Source organism: Geospiza fortis, unplaced genomic scaffold (genome assembly GCF_000277835.1).
Source record: "Geospiza fortis unplaced genomic scaffold, GeoFor_1.0 scaffold171, whole genome shotgun sequence".
Classification (NCBI taxonomy): domain Eukaryota; kingdom Metazoa; phylum Chordata; class Aves; order Passeriformes; family Thraupidae; genus Geospiza; species Geospiza fortis.
This window is the reverse complement of record NW_005054313.1, coordinates 5,268,377-5,289,613: the sequence shown is the minus strand read 5'-3', so window position 1 is coordinate 5,289,613 and position 21,237 is coordinate 5,268,377. Positions and strand designations below refer to the sequence as shown.

The following is a 21,237-nucleotide window of genomic DNA, read 5'->3' as shown; positions in this document are numbered from 1 at the left end:
AAAAACAAAGTTCTTTGTTTATGGTGACAACATTATGAGATGAGGAAAGTTGTTTTGTGGTGCTGGAGTTGGGGGGGGGGGGGGGGGGTTTTGTGGGATGTACAGCCAGTCTGACACAAAGATCCATTTCCCATAGCCCACTCTCATTTCAAGTGTAACTGAAACAAACTGCAGAGTCTGCCAACAGTTGTTATCTAGCAAATGTCATTAATTTTTGTCTTTTTGAAATGGCAGATACTTTGGATGAATACTTTGAGTATGAAGCTGAGGAGTTCCTGGTCTCCCTGGCCCTGCTGATCACGGAGGGCCGGACACCAGAGTACTCCATCAAGGGCAGGACAGAGGGCTTTCACTGCCCACCAGCACAGTCGAGTCAGCCACCAACGACTAAGCATGAATGCAGCGACAAACTGGCTCAGGTATGGTGGTGGTACCCATTTCATGTCACAAATCCTTGCTCCTGTGGTTAAAGAACCCCACAGCAGATTCACAGTTCAGCATGAGTAACAATGGCTTTCTGGCAGTCCTTCATTTAAATGAGTATGTAATTCAGTATCCTGCTAATAATAGATCTGTCCTTAAAATGAGAGATCATTAAGCCTTTTATCCTTGAACATGAAGTTCTGCATGACTACCTGAATGCAGTGCCTGCTTGAATCTTTATTATGCAAATGACAAGCACTATACTTAGTATTCTTGGTCTGGGGTTTCTTTTGAGAAAATGTAGGCTGACTTGCCTAACTTTTTGCTTTTCCAGGTGTTCTGGAAAAGTTAGTGATCCAAAAAACACGAGCACATCAAATCTAGCCTGGCTATTTGGGAGTAAGGTTGGAGCATTCAATTTCTCAAGTAAAAGTTCTTAAGTACTGTGGGAATTTAAGTTATATTCATGCAGAAGTTAGCCTGCTCCAAGACACAGAATTTGTAAAGATACTGCTTGAGTCTGTCTACCCAAGAGGGTGCCTTGTGAGAGATAACTGCAAGGTAGCAAAGTGCAGTGGTTGGGGAAATGCATTTTTATGAGCTTTTTAAATTTCCTAAAGAAAGCTGCTCAAATGGCAACTGTAAAGGAGGTGTTAATTATTTTTTCATTTAATAACTCTGGAATCTTATTTCTGATTTGGTGAAACCAAACAGAATTTGACCCTTACCTTTCTTTAGCATATTAGAATGTGCTTTTAAATCACATTTAAATCTGGCTAGTATTTTTATGGCTTATGTATGTTGACATTTTGCTTTCCCTCAGTGTCGTCAGGCCAGACGAACCAGATCTGAGGTTATGCTTCTGTGGAAGAACAATATTCCAATCATGGTAGAAGTGATGCTACTTCCAGACTGTTGCTATAGTGATGAAGGGCCCACCACAGAGGGGAATGATTTAAATGATCCTGCAATCAAACAAGATGCATTGCTGTTAGAAAGGTGGATTTTGGAGCCAGTTCCTCGACAGTAAGTTGGATATGAGGATTAGTTGATAATTGCAAGAATCTTGTCATATTAAAATCCTTAAAATAATCAGTTAGTGGTTTTGAACTGGCTCTTTGCCATGAGGACTGATCTAAGAAAACCACTGTTTGCTAGTGAAATCGAAGCATTTCAATTTTAGTCGTCTTATACTCAAAATTTCTGCAGTGCACATTGTGCAGTGCAGAGTATGAAATGATCCTGGCTGCAAGTGGCAATATGTAACATTTGCTATGTCAAATTTTTTTCATGTGTATAAAAACAAATCAGGCTCTGGAATCTTCAAAACATTTGAGGAGTTTTTGCTTTGCTTGATTAAGCTGTATTTTATTTTCTGGTTGAAGATCTGACAATGTTCTAGTTCTAATAGGTGTCTGAATACTCTTACCAACACTCATGTCTTTGTCTTTAAATGCTTAGGAGTGGCGATCGATTTATTGAAGAGAAGACCCTTTTACTGGCAGTTCGTTCCTTTGTTTTCTTCTCTCAGCTGAGTGCGTGGCTCAGTGTTTCACATGGTGCTGTTCCCCGAAACATCCTGTACAGGTACACCTGCAATGGAAAAAAACTGGTTTGCTGTTTGCAGATTGCTGCAGCTGGTCTTAAAGTCATTCTTCTCTCCTGTTTCCCGCTTGCTTTCAAAAGGTGCCATATTGTTGGCCTGGTACTTTGGCAGTTCGATAGGATTTGTGTACTGTGCAAAGTACAGCAGTTGCTGATGTTTCTAGTGCTTTTTCTTAGATATTTGTTACAAAGTAGATAATTAAAAACTTTTCATTTAGCTATTTTTGTAAAATGCCCTTTGGTATTGTTTCAGGGTGAGCGCTGCAGATGTGGACTTGCAATGGACGTTCTCCCAGACACCCACTGAGCATGTCTTTCCTGTTCCTAATGTTTCTCACAATGTGGCCTTGAGGGTCAGCGTCCAGTCTCTGCCCAGGCAATCCAACTACCCAGTTTTGACCTGCAGTATTCACACCAACCTTAGCTTTTACGAAAAGCAAATGCAAGAGCGAAAGTTCCATCAGCGCAGCGATCCCAGTGCTGCTCAGCAATGCAGCGCTTCCAGTCCACTACGTTTTCGTGGGAAGCAGACATGGACAATGACACCTGAAGGCCTACTTAATGGAAAAAAGATACCTGAATTTACCACATCTTTTAGAAATTTAAAACTTTATCCATCTACCGGACTGGGATCTGACTTTGGGGCGTCGCAGTCCAAAGTTCAGTGCTATAATGCCACAGCAGACAATAAGACACAGGCTCACGAAACACCAGTCAGAACTTTTAAATCCTACTCTCTGGTGGATTCCCGTGTTTCAAACAGTCATTGCTCTCATCAGCCCACAGGAGAAACCAATCCTTTGATAGGCTCTTTACTTCAAGAGCGACAAGAAGTCATTGCAAGGATCGCTCAGCACTTGATTCACTGTGATCCAGCTACTTCACCAGCTGTTGCTGGGCGTCCTTTCACCACACATGAAAACATCTCAGCTACACCAAAAGCTTTTCGGAGCACTTTCGAAGAGGAAAACTTGCCAAGGAAAAGCAAGGAAAACTCCCCTGTTCCTGCTGTCAACTTAGACAATGCAATACAGGAGGATGGTGATGAAGGCAAAAGTAGAGCAGTGCCAGAGATCACCCCGCTTGATGCCCGTGTTCCAGGGAGCCACTGTGGCCGTCAGTCAGCAGGGGAGGGTAACCCCCTGATTGATTCCCTGCTCCAGGAGCGCCAGGAGGTGATAGCAAGGATTGCCCAGCACTTGATCCATTGTGATCCAGCCACTTCCCATGTTGCTGGACGTCCATTCAAAGTGCATGAGGCTAGTCCAGTCACGTCAAAAATTTTCCGAAGTACGTACGAAGATGAAAATTTGCTGAAGAAAGGCAAGGAATCGTCTCCTGTTTCTTCTGCTAAATCAAAATTTTCTTTGTTGGAAGACAGCAGTAAATCAGGGACAAAGACACCTGATACTCCTATCAGTCCTTCTAGGTTTGATGGAGAATCGAAGACTTCTCTAAAAGTCCAAGCAAGGAGAAAATTGGTTTTAGCAAAACCCAGTGAAGCTGTCCAAAATTCATTTCATCAGACTTCAAATAAAACTTCTCATGCATTTAGTAGCATTCACATATCATCATCATGTATTAAAGAAAACAAATCTGAAATTCCAGATAAATTGGAAATACATTCTGGTTACACACAGAAAGACCAGATAACCAATAGAATTAAACAGGGTTCAAATCCCAGCAGCATTGATGAACAGATTTGCACAAATAAACTTAAAGAAAGAACAGCTGTTAGTGAGAACAATGGCACAGACAGTTGTAATAATATACAGATAGAAAAATGCAGAATACTTGAAGGTACAAAAAAAGCAACTGTGATCCCGGTGTCTGACTCTTTGCACAAAAATGAGCTCAAGTGTTTAGACAGAGACTCCAGAATACCAATTATTTATGAGCAAAATACACAACTTGTTAGTATTGAAAATTATTTAAATAAAGACCATGACAGTTTCAAAACCAAAACCAAACAAGATAAAACAAAAACTGCACATGACGAGAATGAAGACCCAACAGGCCTTGATTTTCAAAGCACTTCTCAGAAGAAACCTGCAGAAGACAATGTGGTTAAGTGTGAGCGGCAGAAGAACCCAGATGTACAGGTAAGTACATTTGGGAACAGGCAATAATTCCTCTAGCTGCCCTTTGCTACATAGCTTGTACCCTCTATCTGCTGGGGGCCAGCATGAAGAGGAATTTCAGCCTGACTTGCAGGTAGCAGTGTATTACCATTGCAGTCTTGGCCTGAAGTAACTCAGGAAAAATTTCTTCATGGAAAGGGTTAAGCATGAGAATGGACTGCCCAGGTGGTGTTCAAGAAACAATTGAACCATCCCTGGAGGTGTTCAAGAAACAATTTAGTGCCATGGCCTAGCTGACAAAGGTGACCTATCAAATGATTCTGTGCGATGGGGTAACTTGGCCGGTGGTGCCTCCCCTAAACTTGATCAGTTTAACATGGAGAAGGACTAACTGTCCTCTTCCCCTCATGGTGACAGAGTTGTGAATGACTGTTTCCATGGGCAGGGAGGCACCCTGGTTTGTAGAAATGCACCCATCTGAGTATGGAATGTCATCTGTTAGGGGCAGTCTGTGTAGCTGTAGATTGAGTCAAGGGGAATTTCTGCTGAATGTTTCATCCCATGCTAGTGTGATGTAGATCCACCTGTCAGGAGTCTTCTCCCTTACAGCAAGTGAGTGTTACCATGACAGGTCACTGAAATATCCCACTGATAAGCTCAGTAAATTTGTTTTGCTGGCAGAAAGCACCACCTCTAAAACACACAAATGCATGGAAGAAACACAATTTTCGATCCCTGGATGGAACTTCAACCAAGGCTTTTCATCCCAGAACTGGACTGCCTCTGCTTTCGAGTCCTGTAAGTTATTCTTGAAATTCTTTTAGCTGAGAAAGGGACTGTTTGTTCTTCTAATGTCTGTGCATGGCACAAAATTTGACAAAATACCTAGGTGAAGGGTGTGTATTTACTTTGTGTCACAGTGAATACTCTTTTGAGTGGAAATTAATGCTTAAATGAGAATTAACATGTAAATTAGGCTGACTGATAATTTTGGAAAAGAAAATATTAAAGGCATAGTAGTTCAATCTTGATCATATCAAGATTAACAAAAGGTGGCATTGAATTGAAAAATGGATGGAAACAATGCTTTCTTTGGTGCTATTTTAGAGCACAAAAGAAAGCATTTTGAAGATCAGTGTTTTAAGTGTAACTTAACATTTTGTCTTGTAGGGAATTTTGTGTTCCTTTTTAACACCTGATTGCCCATTATTCCAAAGCCTTTGTTTCTGTGAACAGTTTGTACTGTATATTCTTCAGTAACCAGAGGTGTCATGGAATGACTTAGTGAACAAAGCTGCTGTGATAAGGCAGACACTGGGGAAGTGTTGCAGTTCTTGGTAGGTTGTCTGGAGTTTTAAAAAACCAGGCAGTTCCTATTAAAGCTACTGAAGTAGCAATGTCCTGTAATCAACACACGGGATGCTTTATTCTTCCTTGCCTGTAAAGGCTGTCATATTTTCAGGGAAATTGGATGGAAATTGTTACAGCCTGTTTATTAGTAATGTTCTGTCCTGTTCCAAAGAGACATCAGCTTCCTGAATGTCTTTATTGAAACACTTCCTGTTAATCAGAATTTACAGTCTCATCATTAATAATCCTACAACTTTCTTCACTAAGTTTAAAATGTATAGGAATTACATTCTCTGCTCTGTTTTTGTAGTTTTATAATGTAATGAAAATTCTTGGCAAAATGTGCTTACTTGGCAAAATTGTCTGTGGTAGCAGTTCAGTTTTCAAATTACCATCTTCTTTCCTTGTTGAGGTTCCTCAAAGGAAAACACAGTCTGGGTGCTTTGATCTGGATTCATCATTGTTGAAATGTCTGTCTGCAAGAAGGTATGTTTTATTTACCAGAAACATTGAGATTTTTGAGGGAGGCTTAATGTGTATATATATATTTATATGCAAAATCAAAGCATGTTAGCAAAGACAAAAAATGCTTTCAAAAGAATCCTTATTTTGATACAAGGCTCAGCAGCTGAGTTGCCCTGGGAGTTTCCAGGTTAGCACAGTTCTGGGACATAGCCATGAAATGAAAACTGCTGGCAGAATGAATTCTGTCCCATGCAGGGGTAGATATGCTGTCAGATACACTTGAGTTTTCAGAGTTTTCAGAGATACACTTGAGTTTTCATAAGCTAGTAATTGTTGATTCTCCTTCAAACCAATGTTATTTTTGTGTTGTATTTTGTTCTTAGTGTTGAACATGTTAAGCATTTTGTCTTCACTTGTTCAGAGAACCAGACTTTTAAAAAGGGCCAATCATAACCTTTCATACACTAATACATCTAACATAAACAGCTTTTGATATGGTAGTTTGGTGTTGGAAATATGAGATATATCTCATATCTCATATGAGAATATGAGAAAAAAGTACCCACATACAAGAGAAAATATGATATTTTGATTCCTGCAAATGGAGCTAAAGAACAATTTTTTATTGTCTTTATCCCTTGTAATGTAAAGCTGGTAAAAATATTTTTTCAGTCAACTAGAAAATGTTCTGCTAAAGTATTAATAAGCAATGTTCAACTGTTACTTCTTTAGAACAACATTTTGTAGTACAGTAAGTAAATTATTCTTTCTAGAGCTGTTTATACCCAGAAGACAAAAGCAAACGTGTTTATCCTTTATATTTATTCTGTCTTTTTTTAATAGCCCACAACAATGTATAAACAAAGACAGTGATCCAGACAGCCATGGGAAACCATTTCTAAGTTCTAGTGCTCCCCCAGTAACAAGTCTGAGCCTTCTGGGAAACTTTGAGGTATTGCCTATTCTCTAGAATTCTTGTGGTATTTTTACTCTTCTGTACTGCTTTTAAAAGTATATTACTGTGAACAATTCCAGCACTATTAGAATGTAAAAGTTCCTGACTGAATTGAATAAAATTTGTTTTCATTTCCAGCTGTAAAGGCACTTATTTCATGCCCCAGACATTTTCGGTCTCAGAGAATCAAATACAATGAGTTGCTTAAGCTTTTGTTTCCCACTACGGTCAAGTTAGAAGATGTTCTGTTGCCATAAATGAGATTTAATAACCTGTAATTGTTCAGGTTTATAATGTACTTACCTAGAAAAAAGGATTTACATTTTCACTCCTAAAGTCTACTTAGTATGTCACAAAAACTGGATTAAATCAGTGTGTTAAACAGAATGTGTTTGAAGTGTAGGCTCCAGCTCTTCACTTCATATAGCAATAACAGCAAGCATTAGCCAGTGCATTAAAGGGTTATACTGTACTGTCTTGTGAAGTACAGAGTTGAATTTGTTAGGGAAGGTTACATAATCTAGGTTAATTAATTTTTTTCAGATAGTATATGTTGAAAATCAAGCATAGATCCTGCTGCAATCAAGTTCTCTTTGAGCTTTTGCACTTATTTCCTGGTTACAGAATTTATGACAGAAATTATACTCTGTTTTACTTGAGGTGATCCCAAGCTAAGCTGTGTGTGCTTTGTTTTTCAGGAATCTGTCCTGAATTTCCGCCTGGACCCGCTGGGTGTTGTGGAGGGTTTCACAGCAGAGGTGGGAGCAAGTGGAGTCTTTTGTCCCACGCACATGACTCTGCCAGTTGAGGTGTCATTCTACAGCGTTTCAGATGACAATGCTCCCTCTCCTTACATGGTAAATGTGTGGTTGGATTTATTTTAAATAAATTCTGATATGTGGAGGTGAAGAGCAAGAGCTTGGTGAGTAGAGGGTTCAGAAAGTAAAGATTTGCAGGGATCTGGCTTGTTTTCAACTGCCTGTGACAGAGTTCTCCTGTCCTCCTTCCTTTCCCTAACTAGTGCTTTTCCTTCTACTTCTCTGCCCCACCATTCAGCTGTTCTCATCTTGGGATATTGAATGGATTTATCTCCCCTCACACTGCAGTGATCAACCCTCAACATCTCTTTTTATCCATCTAACTTAAAATAGCAGTGAGGCAATAGCTGGACTTAACAGGATACATTTTGTTGTCCCAACAAGCAGCTGCTCTGGGCAACTAACCACTCTGCAGAGTGGCTTAGGTGCAGGCCAGGGGGCTGATGGAGACCTTAGCCTTGGAAGTTACTCAGCCCTTCCTTTTAAAGCAGATACTGCCTGGGCTGTGGTGACACTCAGCACCCTCACAGGTGCATGGTTTGCTGATGTTTGCAGCCATGCAGTGTTTGTGTTCTCAGTCTCTGGGTGCTAATTCTGTTCCACATGGGATTTGCATGTCTCAAAGTGCTCCTCTGTAAAAAGAAAATTGTGTCTTGTATGCTGGCATTGAATCAGAGGCTGGATTTGTTCTGAATGCCTGTTAAGGAACCTTAATTTTACGTAGGTAACAGGTCCAATTTTTAGAGATTTTTGTATGTGTACGTCTATCTAATATACAGTAAAGGGTTTGTTTAAACGTGGAAGTCAAGCAATGAACATCTGAGTATTCCATTATTTAGATTTAAATTTTAAATTCATAGCAGTTACCATTTCTGACCTTCTGTTTTGGAAAGTATTTAGAAAATAAAATTGCTTAGAGTTTAAGTAATGGCTTTGAGTTTAAACTTGTATATGTTTTAACCACTGCAAAAAGTATCCATTCTTTTGCTTTCATCTTTCTAGATTATTTCATGTGATTTTCTAGGAGGTGAAGGGATTCTCAGGCTCCTTAAATGGTTAAAAGTAGCATTGCTTATTTTCCTAGCTGGGTTTCATTGTTTCAGGCTTTTCCACATGCTATTTCCAAATATGCTATTATGGCTGAGTCTCGCAGGATTAATGCAGCATTTGTGTAGTGCCTCCATCATCAGAAACATTGTTTCTGTTTGTACAGCTAGTTTCTCTGCTGTGGGGTCCGTTTCTGGTTGTTGTTTGGTTTGGGTTTGTGGAGCCCTGTGCAGCCCTGGTGCCCTGCAGGGTGCCCAGACGTGTGGCAGTGCCCCCAGCGCGGCCTTGGCAGTCACAGCGCCTGCGGGGCTGCTCTGTGCATCACAGCTGGTACAAAAGCAGATGTCATCCTTCCTAAGGTTTGGATTAGAATGGAAGATTAAGTGCATCTGCTGCCTTTGAAAAGCAAAAATGAGTTCTGTGAGATTTGGAGTATTATCGGTGCAATTGTAGGTGATATAGAAATGGAAAGGAGGGGACAAATGTTTCGGTTTAACCTCCCAGCTGCTTTGAAAAGAAAGCTCTGTTTTGTCCTAGCTCCCTGATGTGGAGAAGATGTGGAAACTTGAATCTTGTTTCAAGAGGAGAATGTACCTCTTATTGCACAGCTTTTAATGGTCTGCCAAAGTATCTTTAATGCCCTACTGTTGATTTTTTAACTGCATAGTTTAAATGTATTGCCTTCTCTATTTTTAGTTTTTATAAATTACTGATTATGTTTCAAATTAATGCAATTACATGACTAGAACATTTTGATTTGTTTATCTCTGTGACCTAAATATGGGTTTTGTTTTTGTAGGGTGTAATTACTTTAGAGTCCCTTGGTAAAAGGGGTTATCGGGTACCGCCTTCAGGAACAATACAAGTGGTACGTACTCAGCAGATAAGTGTCTTGAAACCACTAATATCCAGAAAGTCATGCACAGATGAGTTTATTGGAGATGAGCATGAAGCTAGCAGTGGAAATATGCATCTCAGTAGGTACTGTAGTAATTCAAAGTAGAAATCTGTGTGGGGCAAAAAAGATTCCCAATCTTTGAACACTTCTGTGCTCTGAGGAGTCTTACAATCAGTTCCAGGAGATTTGGAATACCTGGGGACACTGTGGCTTTGAAAAAGTGAGGGGGAAGTAATTAGGCCACAGTCCAAATCCTGAAATTCTTCTAAAGCAATTAAGATTGAATAATTGTATCTACTTTTTGTAATATTTTAACACCACCTTTACTTTTGTAATAAAAAGTAAATCACAGTCATTGCTTAGAACCAGTGAACTGACTCTTTCTTTTAAGAACCCAGTCCAAGATAACACATTCATAATTTCAGGTTTAAAAGCGGAGCCCACCACTGTGCTTCCTGCGAGTGTATTGTGTCTGGAAAACAGTGTAGACAAAAAGCTGACTGGAAAAATAAACAAAAACGGGAATGCTGATTAGCAAAGTAAGAGTAGTCATATACTAGTGTTTCATTCAGATTAGATTGTGTTTAGCATTATAATTATAATATAATTCAAATGGGAATTGCTGGTAGCTGAAGTGTTGAAAACCAGAAAGGCTTCACAATGTCTCTACATAAACGTTTCTGTATGGCACAGAAACAAAGTGCATAGATAACTATTTTGACAGATAAGTTTGGGTTAGATTTGTTTTTGGTTTTTTTTAAATTTGTCATCTCTAAAGAGTATTGTATTGAACTGTTTGTCTTTTCAGACCTTATTTAACCCTAACAAAACTGTGGTGAAGATGTTTGTGGTGATCTATGACTTGAGAGAAATGCCAGCTAATCATCAAACATTCCTACGGCAAAGAACTTTTTCTGTTCCTGTGAGACGAGAAATCAAGAGAACTGTCAATAAAGAAAACAGTCACCAGACTGAAGAAAGGCTACTACGCTACCTCATACATCTGAGGTAAGCTCCTTGAAGTTAAACCACCAAAATAAAACAAAAAACCCCCATCAAACCCAAGCCAAAACCACAAAAAAATATCTTCCAAAATTTAAGTCGTAATTTCTTTCCCAGCCAGCCTTTCTGTATACAGAAATAAGAAAGAATGAAAAGAAAAAAATAAAAAAAAGAATGCTAACTTTGTCTTTAAGCTAGACAGTAGAGGAAGAAGTGGCAATAAATAATTTGGGTTGTCTTGGGAGAAACAAAGTTGAAATATAACACAAACCTCTCTCTTGGCATTAAAGTATTTTGTAGAGCATTAAAAAGCTTAAACCTTTTCTTAGCGAGAGAGAAGTTGTTCTGGCTGAATCAATGCACTTTTTTTGAGGTTACGGGAAATAGGGAAAGTGGGTGTTACATGGGCAAAAGCCAAAACTAAGGATCACTGAAAGGAAGGTGTGCTTCACATGTGCCTCTTCACCAGAATAGCTTGTAACATGAAAAATGGTCTGAGCTACTCCTAAAAATACAGTGTTTAGTGGCAAAAATGTAAATGCCTGTTTCATGATGCAATACTGGTGATGATACCTTTCACTTTATAAAATATTCACTCAATCTTCCTTAAATGATTTACAAAGCGCTGCCTGGAAGTAGACACTGTGCTGCTGCTCTTGGGGTGTTCTGGAAACTGCAGTTGGAAACAAAGGGGAATGATAGATATACTCTGTCCTCCTGCAGTTTGCAGACTTTTTGTGTGTGCTTTTTTAGTAAGAAATGTCTGTACACACAGACCCAGTGCTTTCACTGCAGCACTTGGAAACCCACCAGCAGCTGACATTCTGAAGTGAGCAAGCACAACAAAATCAAATATCTTACACTTCTCTGTTGTTTTACAATTATTTCTGGTGGATATTATTTTTCCTATTTAGTGGCATTGATTTCTATCCCACAGACGTTTCAAACACAACCTTGTCTAGAACAGTGACTCTAAGCCAGACTCTCCCATTAAATGGAAGTTGACAGTCATAAAAAGTGTGTTGGTTTACTGGAGTGTGAAAATAGAGTCATGAGAAGGCTGTTGAACTGTGTTTCCATTCTGAAGTTCAGCCTGGATCAGCCTTTCAGGCCACACTGACTTGCAAGGTCTAACCTAACCACCTTCTAAAATTTTTCTTTTGGGGCAAATTCTGAAAAAGTGTGTAGCCCCAATGGAAGGCTCTGTTCAGGTGTAATATTGGTCTGCCTATGCAGAGGAACTGGGGACAGGCCTTGGCTGCAGGGTGGGTAAAATCTGTGGCCAGCTGGGTCTGGCATGCCTGCATGAAGAGTAGTGGTCTTGTGTCCCCTTTCAGTTTCTACTTTAATGTTATTTGTAAATTTAATACTGACATAATCAAGAATTACTTTTATTTGAAGGCAAACCTGCTTTCTGTTCTCTCATCTGTTACAGCTGGAAGTATTTTTTAAGAGTTTCCTATATTTGATACCTGCTGAGAGACAGAAATGTTGCAGTTCTGATTTGAAATATCTGTACAATTCAGCTCAGCTTTCAGACCTCTGGTAGGGAGCAGTTTGTGGGTTTATGATGTGTAATTGGAAATGCATCCATTTCTGATGGGAAAACCAAAATCATAATTATGATGCTCAACTGCTTACTTTGGAAAGTGAAAAAATACAGAGTATGCCACAAGTTTTTTCTTCAGTGATAAGCCCAAGCTTTGGGTCCTTTCTCATAATGTAAGAATGGCAGAACTCCTTCAAATAGTAAAGTAGCTTATGTTGATCTGTCTTGTGTTTTATTATACTGAGCACTTAGGGTCTTACAAAAGACTCAGTTGTCCATTTAGTAACCTTCTTTACTAAATATGGATTTTAATTAGGAGGGCTTAAAAAATCTTAGTAGTATATTAGTTTGTGTAAGTTGGTTTTAAAGCTTTATTTTTAAAAGCAGCAAAGTTTCCTCAAGCCTGCTTTACTGAAAAGTTATGCAAACCTAAAAAGTTTTAACTATTCAGATTTCTTTTTGTTTGTAGCTCAAGTTGACTTAGAACAGCCTTTCAGTTCTAGTTGCAGTAGTCATTGAGCACAAGCATCTTAGGCTTACGTATTGAAATTTTGTTTAAAAAAACAAATGAAGTCACCACCAGTGAGCTGCATTGTGGTCACATCTGCTTGCAGGCCTTAATCACAGTTGTCAGCACTCACATTATGAAAGCTCCTTTTCAAGTGGTAATTCAGCAAAAACGCTTGCATAGGTCTGGAGCTTAACATTGGCGGCCAGATTTTCTACAACAGTCTTTAAAGTGTCAGATTTATTGTGTGAGCAGCTTCTGCATGCAGTTCTGTATGGCTGAGGCTCTGTTCAATATGCCATCAGACTGTACTTGTACCCACAGCTACAGGATTGAGACACCAAATGTAGCTTGCACACACAGCAGAGCTTTATTCGTTATTAAAAACCCCCCAAGAGTTGCACCTGCAGTTTAAGTTGGTTTTTGAAGATGCTTTAGGGATAAATTTTTTGTTGCATGTGAAGCAATGACTTTTTGTCTTGTAATTAAATGTACTTGAGCATATGAGCTGTGAGCTCAGCTCTGCTTGTGCCTCGTTTCTGCCTGGCGTTGTGGGGATGATGACCATCTGTGGGTTTCTAGGTCACGTTCTGGCACCCTTGTAAAAAGTAATTAAACAGCTAACCTGCCCACAGCTCAGCATTTTTCAAGATTTTAAAGCTTGGTCAACAGCCTTAGTTACTGACACAATGCCAGGAATTGCATGGAGCATAGTTGCTGTTGCCTAACAGCTAAACAGGGGTTGTTACTGAGGGCTCAGTGGAGGGTAAACCTGAAACTGGTTGTTAAAAGTAGTGATTCCTCAAGGTGTTGAGAAACTTTTTTAAAATACTGTCCTAATGTGACATACATCTTCATTGGTGGAAGCTGAAGATACCTGCTATTACTGATTTACTAACTGCTTTTGATCTTTCTGGTCTCTCAGCATTCTTTCTTATCTGGAAATTGTTATCCTTGTCCTAATGCTTTTACTTACAGATTTTATAGGTTGTGTTGTGTAGTCTTTTTCACTTACAAAACACATCTTGCTACATATGTTTTCATAATTATCCTGCTTTTCAGGATTATTCTGTTTCCATGAATTACTCTGTTCTTTGTGAATTGTGATGGCCTATAAAATACATATAGGGAGTTTGTGCTCGTATTTGTCATTTCTTCAGTAAAGTTCCTCTGCCAGACTTTCTAGCATCTGATATTTGTGTGTTTAATTATTCCTGTATTTGTCTGTTGTTACTGTTCCTAAGACGCCATCTGTCAGAGACCTTGGTTGTGTTGGGATTTTAAAATTTCTTTACACAAAACTACTGGAGCTGCCACAGCTCCAGAGTCAGTCTCATGCTGGCCACTCCATCACCACCCTGCAAGGATGTAGGGAATGCTTGTCTTGATTATTCGAATGTATTTGCATGTATAAAAAGCAACATTTCTAAATCCCAATTACTAGGGTAGACCTGTCTAAAAGAAAAAAAAATACATAGATAAGGGATGCAGAGATGAGAAGAATCCCTTGAACTTTGCTACTGTCTCATCCTTCAATCTTTCTGAAATGTCATGCTCAGAAAAGTCATGTTGCAGGGAACCACTATTTACTGAGCAAAGGGAGTCTTGCAGGATTATCACTCATAGAAAAGAGCAAGCTTGAGAAGTTTAAAAATAGACCATGCTAATAATTCTTTTGAAAGATCTATGTGTGAAATGGGAGTTGACATCTGTTTTATGATGGTGCTTTGATAACTAGATCTATAGGAATTAATTTCAATCATACTTTTGCTGCAATAGACCTTTCACTAATTTTTTTCCTTTTAAAATGTGTTATGAGCTAGATTCTGAGTTAAATGTTTGTGGTGTTTGCTTTGTCCCTTAACTCTTTCACTCTTCCTTGTGCTCTCCTCCACAGTCTTCTCTTAAGGTAGTGTCTTCTCCCTTTTGCCTATCAGGTAAAGGGTGTTCACACTGACAGCACCGAGCAAATAAATAGTGATGGATGAGATCTCTGTGGGAGCCAGTAGGAGCATTCTGCTGGACCCTGCTGCATTTAATGTCCTTGACAGCTGTATCTAGGAGAACAGAGTTTGCCTTTGTCTGGCTGTGGGGATGACTACAGGCTATTCTGAACCACTCCTCTGAACAGAACAGTGCCACAGAATCCATTTCTGCAACCTGCCTTCCTCAGACCATGAAGCCTTGGTGGATCTTCTGTACTTGTCTTTCTTCTACTGCCCAGAATTTAAGTCCAATTATGAATAGGTTTATTCTAGAGATACTGCTTTTGCTTCAACGGGCTCAATACATAAAAGCCTATTAAAAATCTGTGCAAATTGTAATACATGATAACACAGCATGCACTGCTCTCTCAGCATTTGCCGTGGTATCATCTGGTTGTGACCACAGCAATGCCTTTTCTGTTTCTGTTGCAGCAGCAATAGCATTTCTCTGTCTCTGTGGCATAGTGGTTCTGACATTAATTCAATTGCTGTAAGAAATGCTCCTTAGGCTCTTCTGCCTTTCCTGGTGGAGAGAAGGAAATCAGAGTTCTGCCACATGAAAAACTATAGAATACAGTTCTCTGAAATGCAGATCTTGTCTCCCTATATACAGTTGTTAATACCCAGGGGAAGTGGAACTGGCGCATTCCTGCAGGTTTGGAGGACCTGAATTAGGCTGTTTAGCTGCAGCACAAAAGATGAATGGGCCAAGGAATTGACCACTGTTTGCTTGGTGATTGGGCCAGTGAACTGCAGTCTCTTAGAAATGTTTCTAGTCTGTGAAAAAATTTCTTTTTGTCTGCCGGCAGAGATCCCAGTACCTACTGCTTCTCAGGACAAGTTCTTACATTTGGAGTGTGGTATAAAGCAGTAGTAAACTTCTGGTGTTACATTCATAAAGAGAGCAATGAGATCTGTCTATATGATTGCTGGAACTGAAATGCATATTCAGTTTGTATATAGTTGAAAATTCTTTTTTGTGTGTGCTTAGGCCACCCTTTGGACATTTTTAGGAGCGCTCACTGAAGAGAATTTTTTGCCATTCCTGATTTCTGAGGACTTTATTCTTCAATGTACATAATGGCACTGTGAACTCAAATATTCCATGCCACTTTAAAAGCTGTGCATTGCATTGGTGATTAGGAACAGAACCTTTAATGTCAAGAGAAACAAAGCAGAATGAAAGTGTTAGGATATTCTTTCTCCCTTCCTTTTAACTGACTAATTTTGTTTGTTCAAATGTGTTTTGGCCTTAAATGTTTTAAAGAGTGCATTTTATTTAATAATTTTTCAAGATTATTCTTTTGGTTTAGGTAATACAGCTATTTGTATCTTTTCAGGTTCCAGAGTTCCAAATCTGGAAAGATCTACCTCCACAGAGATGTAAGGCTCCTATTCTCTCGGAAATCCATGGAAGTTGATAGCGGCGCTGCATACGAACTCAAATCTTACACTGAATCTCCAACAAATCCTCAGTTTTCACCAAGATGCTAGCAAACAATGGCAAACTCAAGTATTCATTTTACTGTTGAGTACTCCTTGCAAGCAAAGATTGGTAGAGACAACAGTATAAAGTTAAGTCTGTAAAGGAATGAAAATAGCGCTCAAGAGAAAGAAGGTTCTGTGTGATCCTGGACCAGTTTCTAAAAGGTTTCTGGAATGAGCTTTGTGTATTCCAAGTAGACTGGAAACATACTTAAATCTAATCTTTTTGTACTGTTTAAAACCACTTCATTGGATGTGTTGCAATAGCAAATTCCCAAGTTAGTTTAGTGTTTACACTTTTTATTTTATTTTTCAGTTATTTAATATTTAATGTTTCATTTAATACTCAAGTGATGTTTGTCTTTAGTGTTTTAATGTAGCATAAATCCTATGTAAAATCATACTATGTATTTTTGGCATTAATATTGAAATCTGAAATATATACAGATGTCTTTAATCTGTGTGCTGTTTTAAGTGATATTCATTTAAGTTATTGAAAATGGGGACAACAGGTGAATTTCCATAACATTTCATACTATGCAAACATTTAGCTGATTCTTCTCTTTAATGGTACCATTTTCCATTTTTTCTCGCATCCAGATTTAATAACACTTGCAACCACACTGCAGATTGTTTATGTACTTATTCATTCATTCAGATTATTAATTCAATTCACATTTTGCTCCCTTGATTTTATTTCTTTCCTTAAGGGCCATTTTAATTTTGCTTTCTGTTATTAATTTTCCTCACATAAAGTTTGCGCCCTCCCCCATTTTATTTCTCAAATTGTGTTAAAGGATGTACTGTGCAAACAAATTAGTATTTATATCTCAAATATATGCAAAAGCTATGAAACTTGTACTTTTTGTTTTATTTTTAGATGAGAGGATCTTCATGTAATCCTAAATATTTTTCATAGGTCAATTCCATGTAGGCCACTAGGTGGCCATAGGAAGTTTTACTAGCAATGCTACACTGGGCATATGACTATTTTCCAATACGTGTGTGTATTCCTACCACAAAACAGTCAGATGAACAGTTTATGCTAAGTGTTCAACTGTGTAACTGAGAGAAATAAAGTTAGACGCATTTGATTATCTTTGAGCTATATATTTAATAATGGAAATGAAGCTTTATGACATTTGATGAAGATCTGAGTTTCTCAACTGTCTTACCTTGATTTGTGTTTTTCTTTACTTTGCTGTAGGTTTTTAGAGTGTCAGTAATATGCAAGGTGCCCTTTACCATGCTTATCTGATGAAGACTGGAGAAAGGATGAATGTGCATCCTGTATATTCAGCAGTGCCCCTAGATGAGAGAAGTCAGTGTATCATGAAATCTCCAGGAAGGCTGCCAGGGAACGTAAGGGAGACTGGACTTTCCAGATGATACTCATCAACGATCTTGTACATGCAAATGACTACTGCTCCAGAAGGGCAAAGCTCAGATATTGCTGAGTCCTCTCCCCACGTCAGCAGTGTTTTCCACTCTGCTGCACCAGGTTTTCAAAGGTTTACCAAGCATTCATTTTAGAGAGAATCGGGGAAATCTGTACAGGAAGAGATTGTTTGCAGTTTCTAGTCATTGTGTGCCCTTTAAAACTGAGAAAAGGTTTCTTTTGGTAGCAGCAGAGTCAAACACAACTGCAGCTGTGCTGTGTACAGAACTGAGGTCTGGACTGGGATATCAAGAGGGCGTCCTAGTTTCTGGGTAGCTGCTATTGAGTCATAAGCAAACAGCATGTATCCTCAAACTACTTATTTGTGTCATGGTGCACAGCTTGCTTGCATGCTGAATGAAAAAACAACATGAGAAAAGGACACATTTTTAATGAAAAGTTACCATTAGTAGTAGATTAACCTTTTATTTTGCACTGACATTATGCAATGTCTGTATCTTGATAACTTTATTTAAATAGACTTCTTCAAGTCATCTCCTTTCCTTAATTTGCTTTGAATAGCAAAAAAGTGTGGATTTTGAATATGTGGTTACTATAAGTCATGTCTAGGAAATAAATTTGTATTCACTTTAATAGTCAAACTACACTTAGTCCCTATGTGGATTTGGAATGAAAGTGACCTTGGATTATCTGTGCACAACTTTGATTTTACTGAGTCATTCTCCATTTACAGCTTGATCTGAGTAAACACTTTCCATTAGGGACACACCTGGAAAAATGCTGGATGCTCATAAACTGTGAACTAAATTCCACATGACCTTCTAAGCTTAGGGTAAGACTAGACTAATTTTTGAGAGATCATTGGTTTCTTATCTTTATTCCTCAATAGGCTCAACCATATACAATTATTTTTAATAAATGTTTGAGTGGTTTATAAGGGCCTGCAGTGATGGCTGCTACAACTAATCTCTTCCATTGATAAATTATACTTATCTTGACAAAGTATAACATTTAGTTATACTATATACATTTAGTTATAGTTATATAAGGATTTATAGCATCCAACTAAATGTTGCTGAAGTTGAGTTAAATACTACTTGGCCTTTTCACTGTAAGCAAACAGTTTAGTTCTTGTATGTCCCTCCTCAGTCTTTTTTTTTTTTTGATAACTAAGACAACCCCAGACTGTTTAGTCAGTCTTTATTTTTTGCACCTCTTGTCATTCTGGCTCTTTGCTTTCTTCTTTTGGACTGAATCAGTCTTGAAGTGTGTGAGGTTGGACACAGCATCCCAGTCAGGGCCTCTCTGTGCCAGTCAGTCTGGAAGAATTGTTTGATAAATCATATGGATTAAAGTCCTCTTCATGCATCCTGTTGGAATACACTGGTTTTCAGTATCAGATGTCAACTTGCATTCATCTTGTAACCCAGCATAAGAGACATCCTACCTGCTTGTTCCCAAAATAGTAGCTCTCCTTATTGAACTTTATTCTCTCACTACCCAAGATTTTACATGCTGAACACAGCATTGCTGTTTGAAGAATTGATAGCTGTGTCCAACAAACTTGCATCCACCACATTAAAGTTTCATCTAATTAAGTTTCCCTAATTTGCATGGGAAAGTGTCAGAAGCCTCATTAACGCCAGAAGGCATCTGGAACTTCAGCCACCTTCACCCACTTCTCCACATGGTTTATTTCCTTCTTCTTAAAGGAAAGATGATTGTGTGAAACCCTTGTTCTTAACTGTGAATTCCTGCCTAGCTACTCAGTTTCTTTTGAGTGCTTATTTTAGATGATTCTCAAGTAATTATTGACAGCCAAATTATATAGCTTGTTTTCTGTCCTCCCCATACTCTAATTCAAATTCAGGAAAAGTGACTCCTGGAAACCCATTCATTTTTTAACAGGTTCCTATATGAATCACCAGTAATTAACTAGAGATTGCTTCTGTCATTTTCTAATCTCTTAAGGATATTTTTTTCATCCAAGTTGAAAATATTTACCAAAATTAATTAAAGTAACTTGCAAACCAGTCTTTCCTTATTCCAGCTGGAGGCTATACTTTGTTACACTATTTACCTTGATCATGTCAGACTGAACAAAAAGAAACATTAAATGTTTTAGTCTTTAAAAGTTTTGTTCAGTAATATTTCAGTACCCCCTTGTCTTCATGATCTGCTTTAGGTACACATCCTTAAAAACTGAGCTAGTTTCTGTAGGCTGCTTTCTTGTATTTGAGGCCATTGAAGAACATGGCCTTTTCCTGAGGTTCTGAATTTATTTCCCATCTTTGCTCTGCAGTATGTTCCCTTAAAGAAATAACTGCATTAATGAACTGCTGAATTCTTGAAACTGTTTTCCCTCACATTAATTTCCTAAGAGATTTGAAAGAAATTCCTGGAGTTTGCATTCGTGTCTGCTGTCACCACTGAACTTCATCTTTTTTATTATAATTTTTCTATGTTGCTCTGTTTTTCACACTTTCAGACCATTTCTCCCTAATTTTGCTAGAAGCAAATGTGGCACACCCACCACTATCATGGCTTTTTTCATCATTAGGAAAAAAACCCACTGCATTCTATGATTATTTTTCTGTGCAATCTGCCTGGCTGTATCCCTTTCTGAACAAGGGATATGCACATTCCTTGGGTTCCCCACAGCTTCGTGATCCTGATCTCTGGATGGATCTCTCAGGTACATAAAAAAACACCTCTTCCACATACTGTCTTGTGGGGTACTTAGTACAATTCAGCTGTGACAAAATCATTGACAGCTTCGGCTTTCACAGACCTTCCTGACCTGCCTCTTATGTTCTTCCCAAACATAATCACACAAAGCCTGTCCTGGCCAGTCCCTCCTGAGTGCTAATCCACACCTTGCTGTTCACATAATCCATTTATTTAGGGACCCCTAAAGATTTATTAATGGTGGGCTATTTAAACTCTTCCTTTATGCTCTTGAAGAGAGCCCACAGAAGGTTATTTTTCAGCCAAGAACCAGACAGTGAAAAGTAGATGGGGAGGGAATAAAATACTCAGTATTACTTGACACTGCGCTGTTAAGAGTTCCAATGGACTGAGCCTTCCTATCCTGTCAGCTGCTGTCTGGGATTTGTGAGATCCTCGAGTAATGCTGCTGAGGACTCAGCTCCTTGTATTTAGATCACTAAAAGTGTCCAAAAGAACTGACTTTAGGCAAGCAGTAAAGGCTTTTTCCCTTTAGGCTGATGCCGAGCAGGGCAGGCCGTGCAGGCTGGATGAGCCAGGGTGAGGGGGCTGTGGTGAGGGGAGGTGAGGTGAGCTGGGGGCCACTGAGGGGACCAGAGGAAATGGTCTTGAGCTGACACGGACGATTCACATGAGATATTGGAAGAATTTCACTGTTGGGCTGGTCAGGCGCTCAGGGAGGCGATGGAGTCACCATCCCTGGAGGTGTTGAAGAGACGTATGGCCCTGGCGCCGAGTGAGGCTTTAGTGGTTACAGTGACGCCTGTGAGGGTGGACTGGACCATACTGAACGTCTCTTCCAGCCCCGATGTTTCTGTAATTCTGTGGTTCTAACGGGAGGGCCACCGAGCCCGTAAAAGCTCCGAGAGCCGCCCCCCGGCCCGGGCCTCGAACCCGCGGCCCCGGACGTGACGCGCGGGGCGCAGGCAGATCCCGCCCC

At 39.2% G+C, this 21,237-nt stretch overlaps 1 protein-coding gene across 1 annotated transcript; it reads left to right on the top strand.

Annotated features, from left to right (window-relative positions):
• Positions 1-203: 203 nt before the first annotated feature.
• Positions 204-17,269, top strand: FAM214A (family with sequence similarity 214 member A). The gene is made up of 11 exons (XM_031055864.1): positions 204-419; positions 1,247-1,449; positions 1,885-2,010; positions 2,282-4,130; positions 4,791-4,907; positions 5,872-5,945; positions 6,768-6,876; positions 7,578-7,736; positions 9,544-9,612; positions 10,451-10,650; positions 16,027-17,269. The coding sequence occupies exons 1-11, from the start codon at positions 228-230 to the stop codon at positions 16,178-16,180; spliced, it is 3,252 nt and encodes a 1,083-aa protein (XP_030911724.1). The 5' UTR covers positions 204-227; the 3' UTR covers positions 16,181-17,269.
• Positions 17,270-21,237: the final 3,968 nt, after the last annotated feature.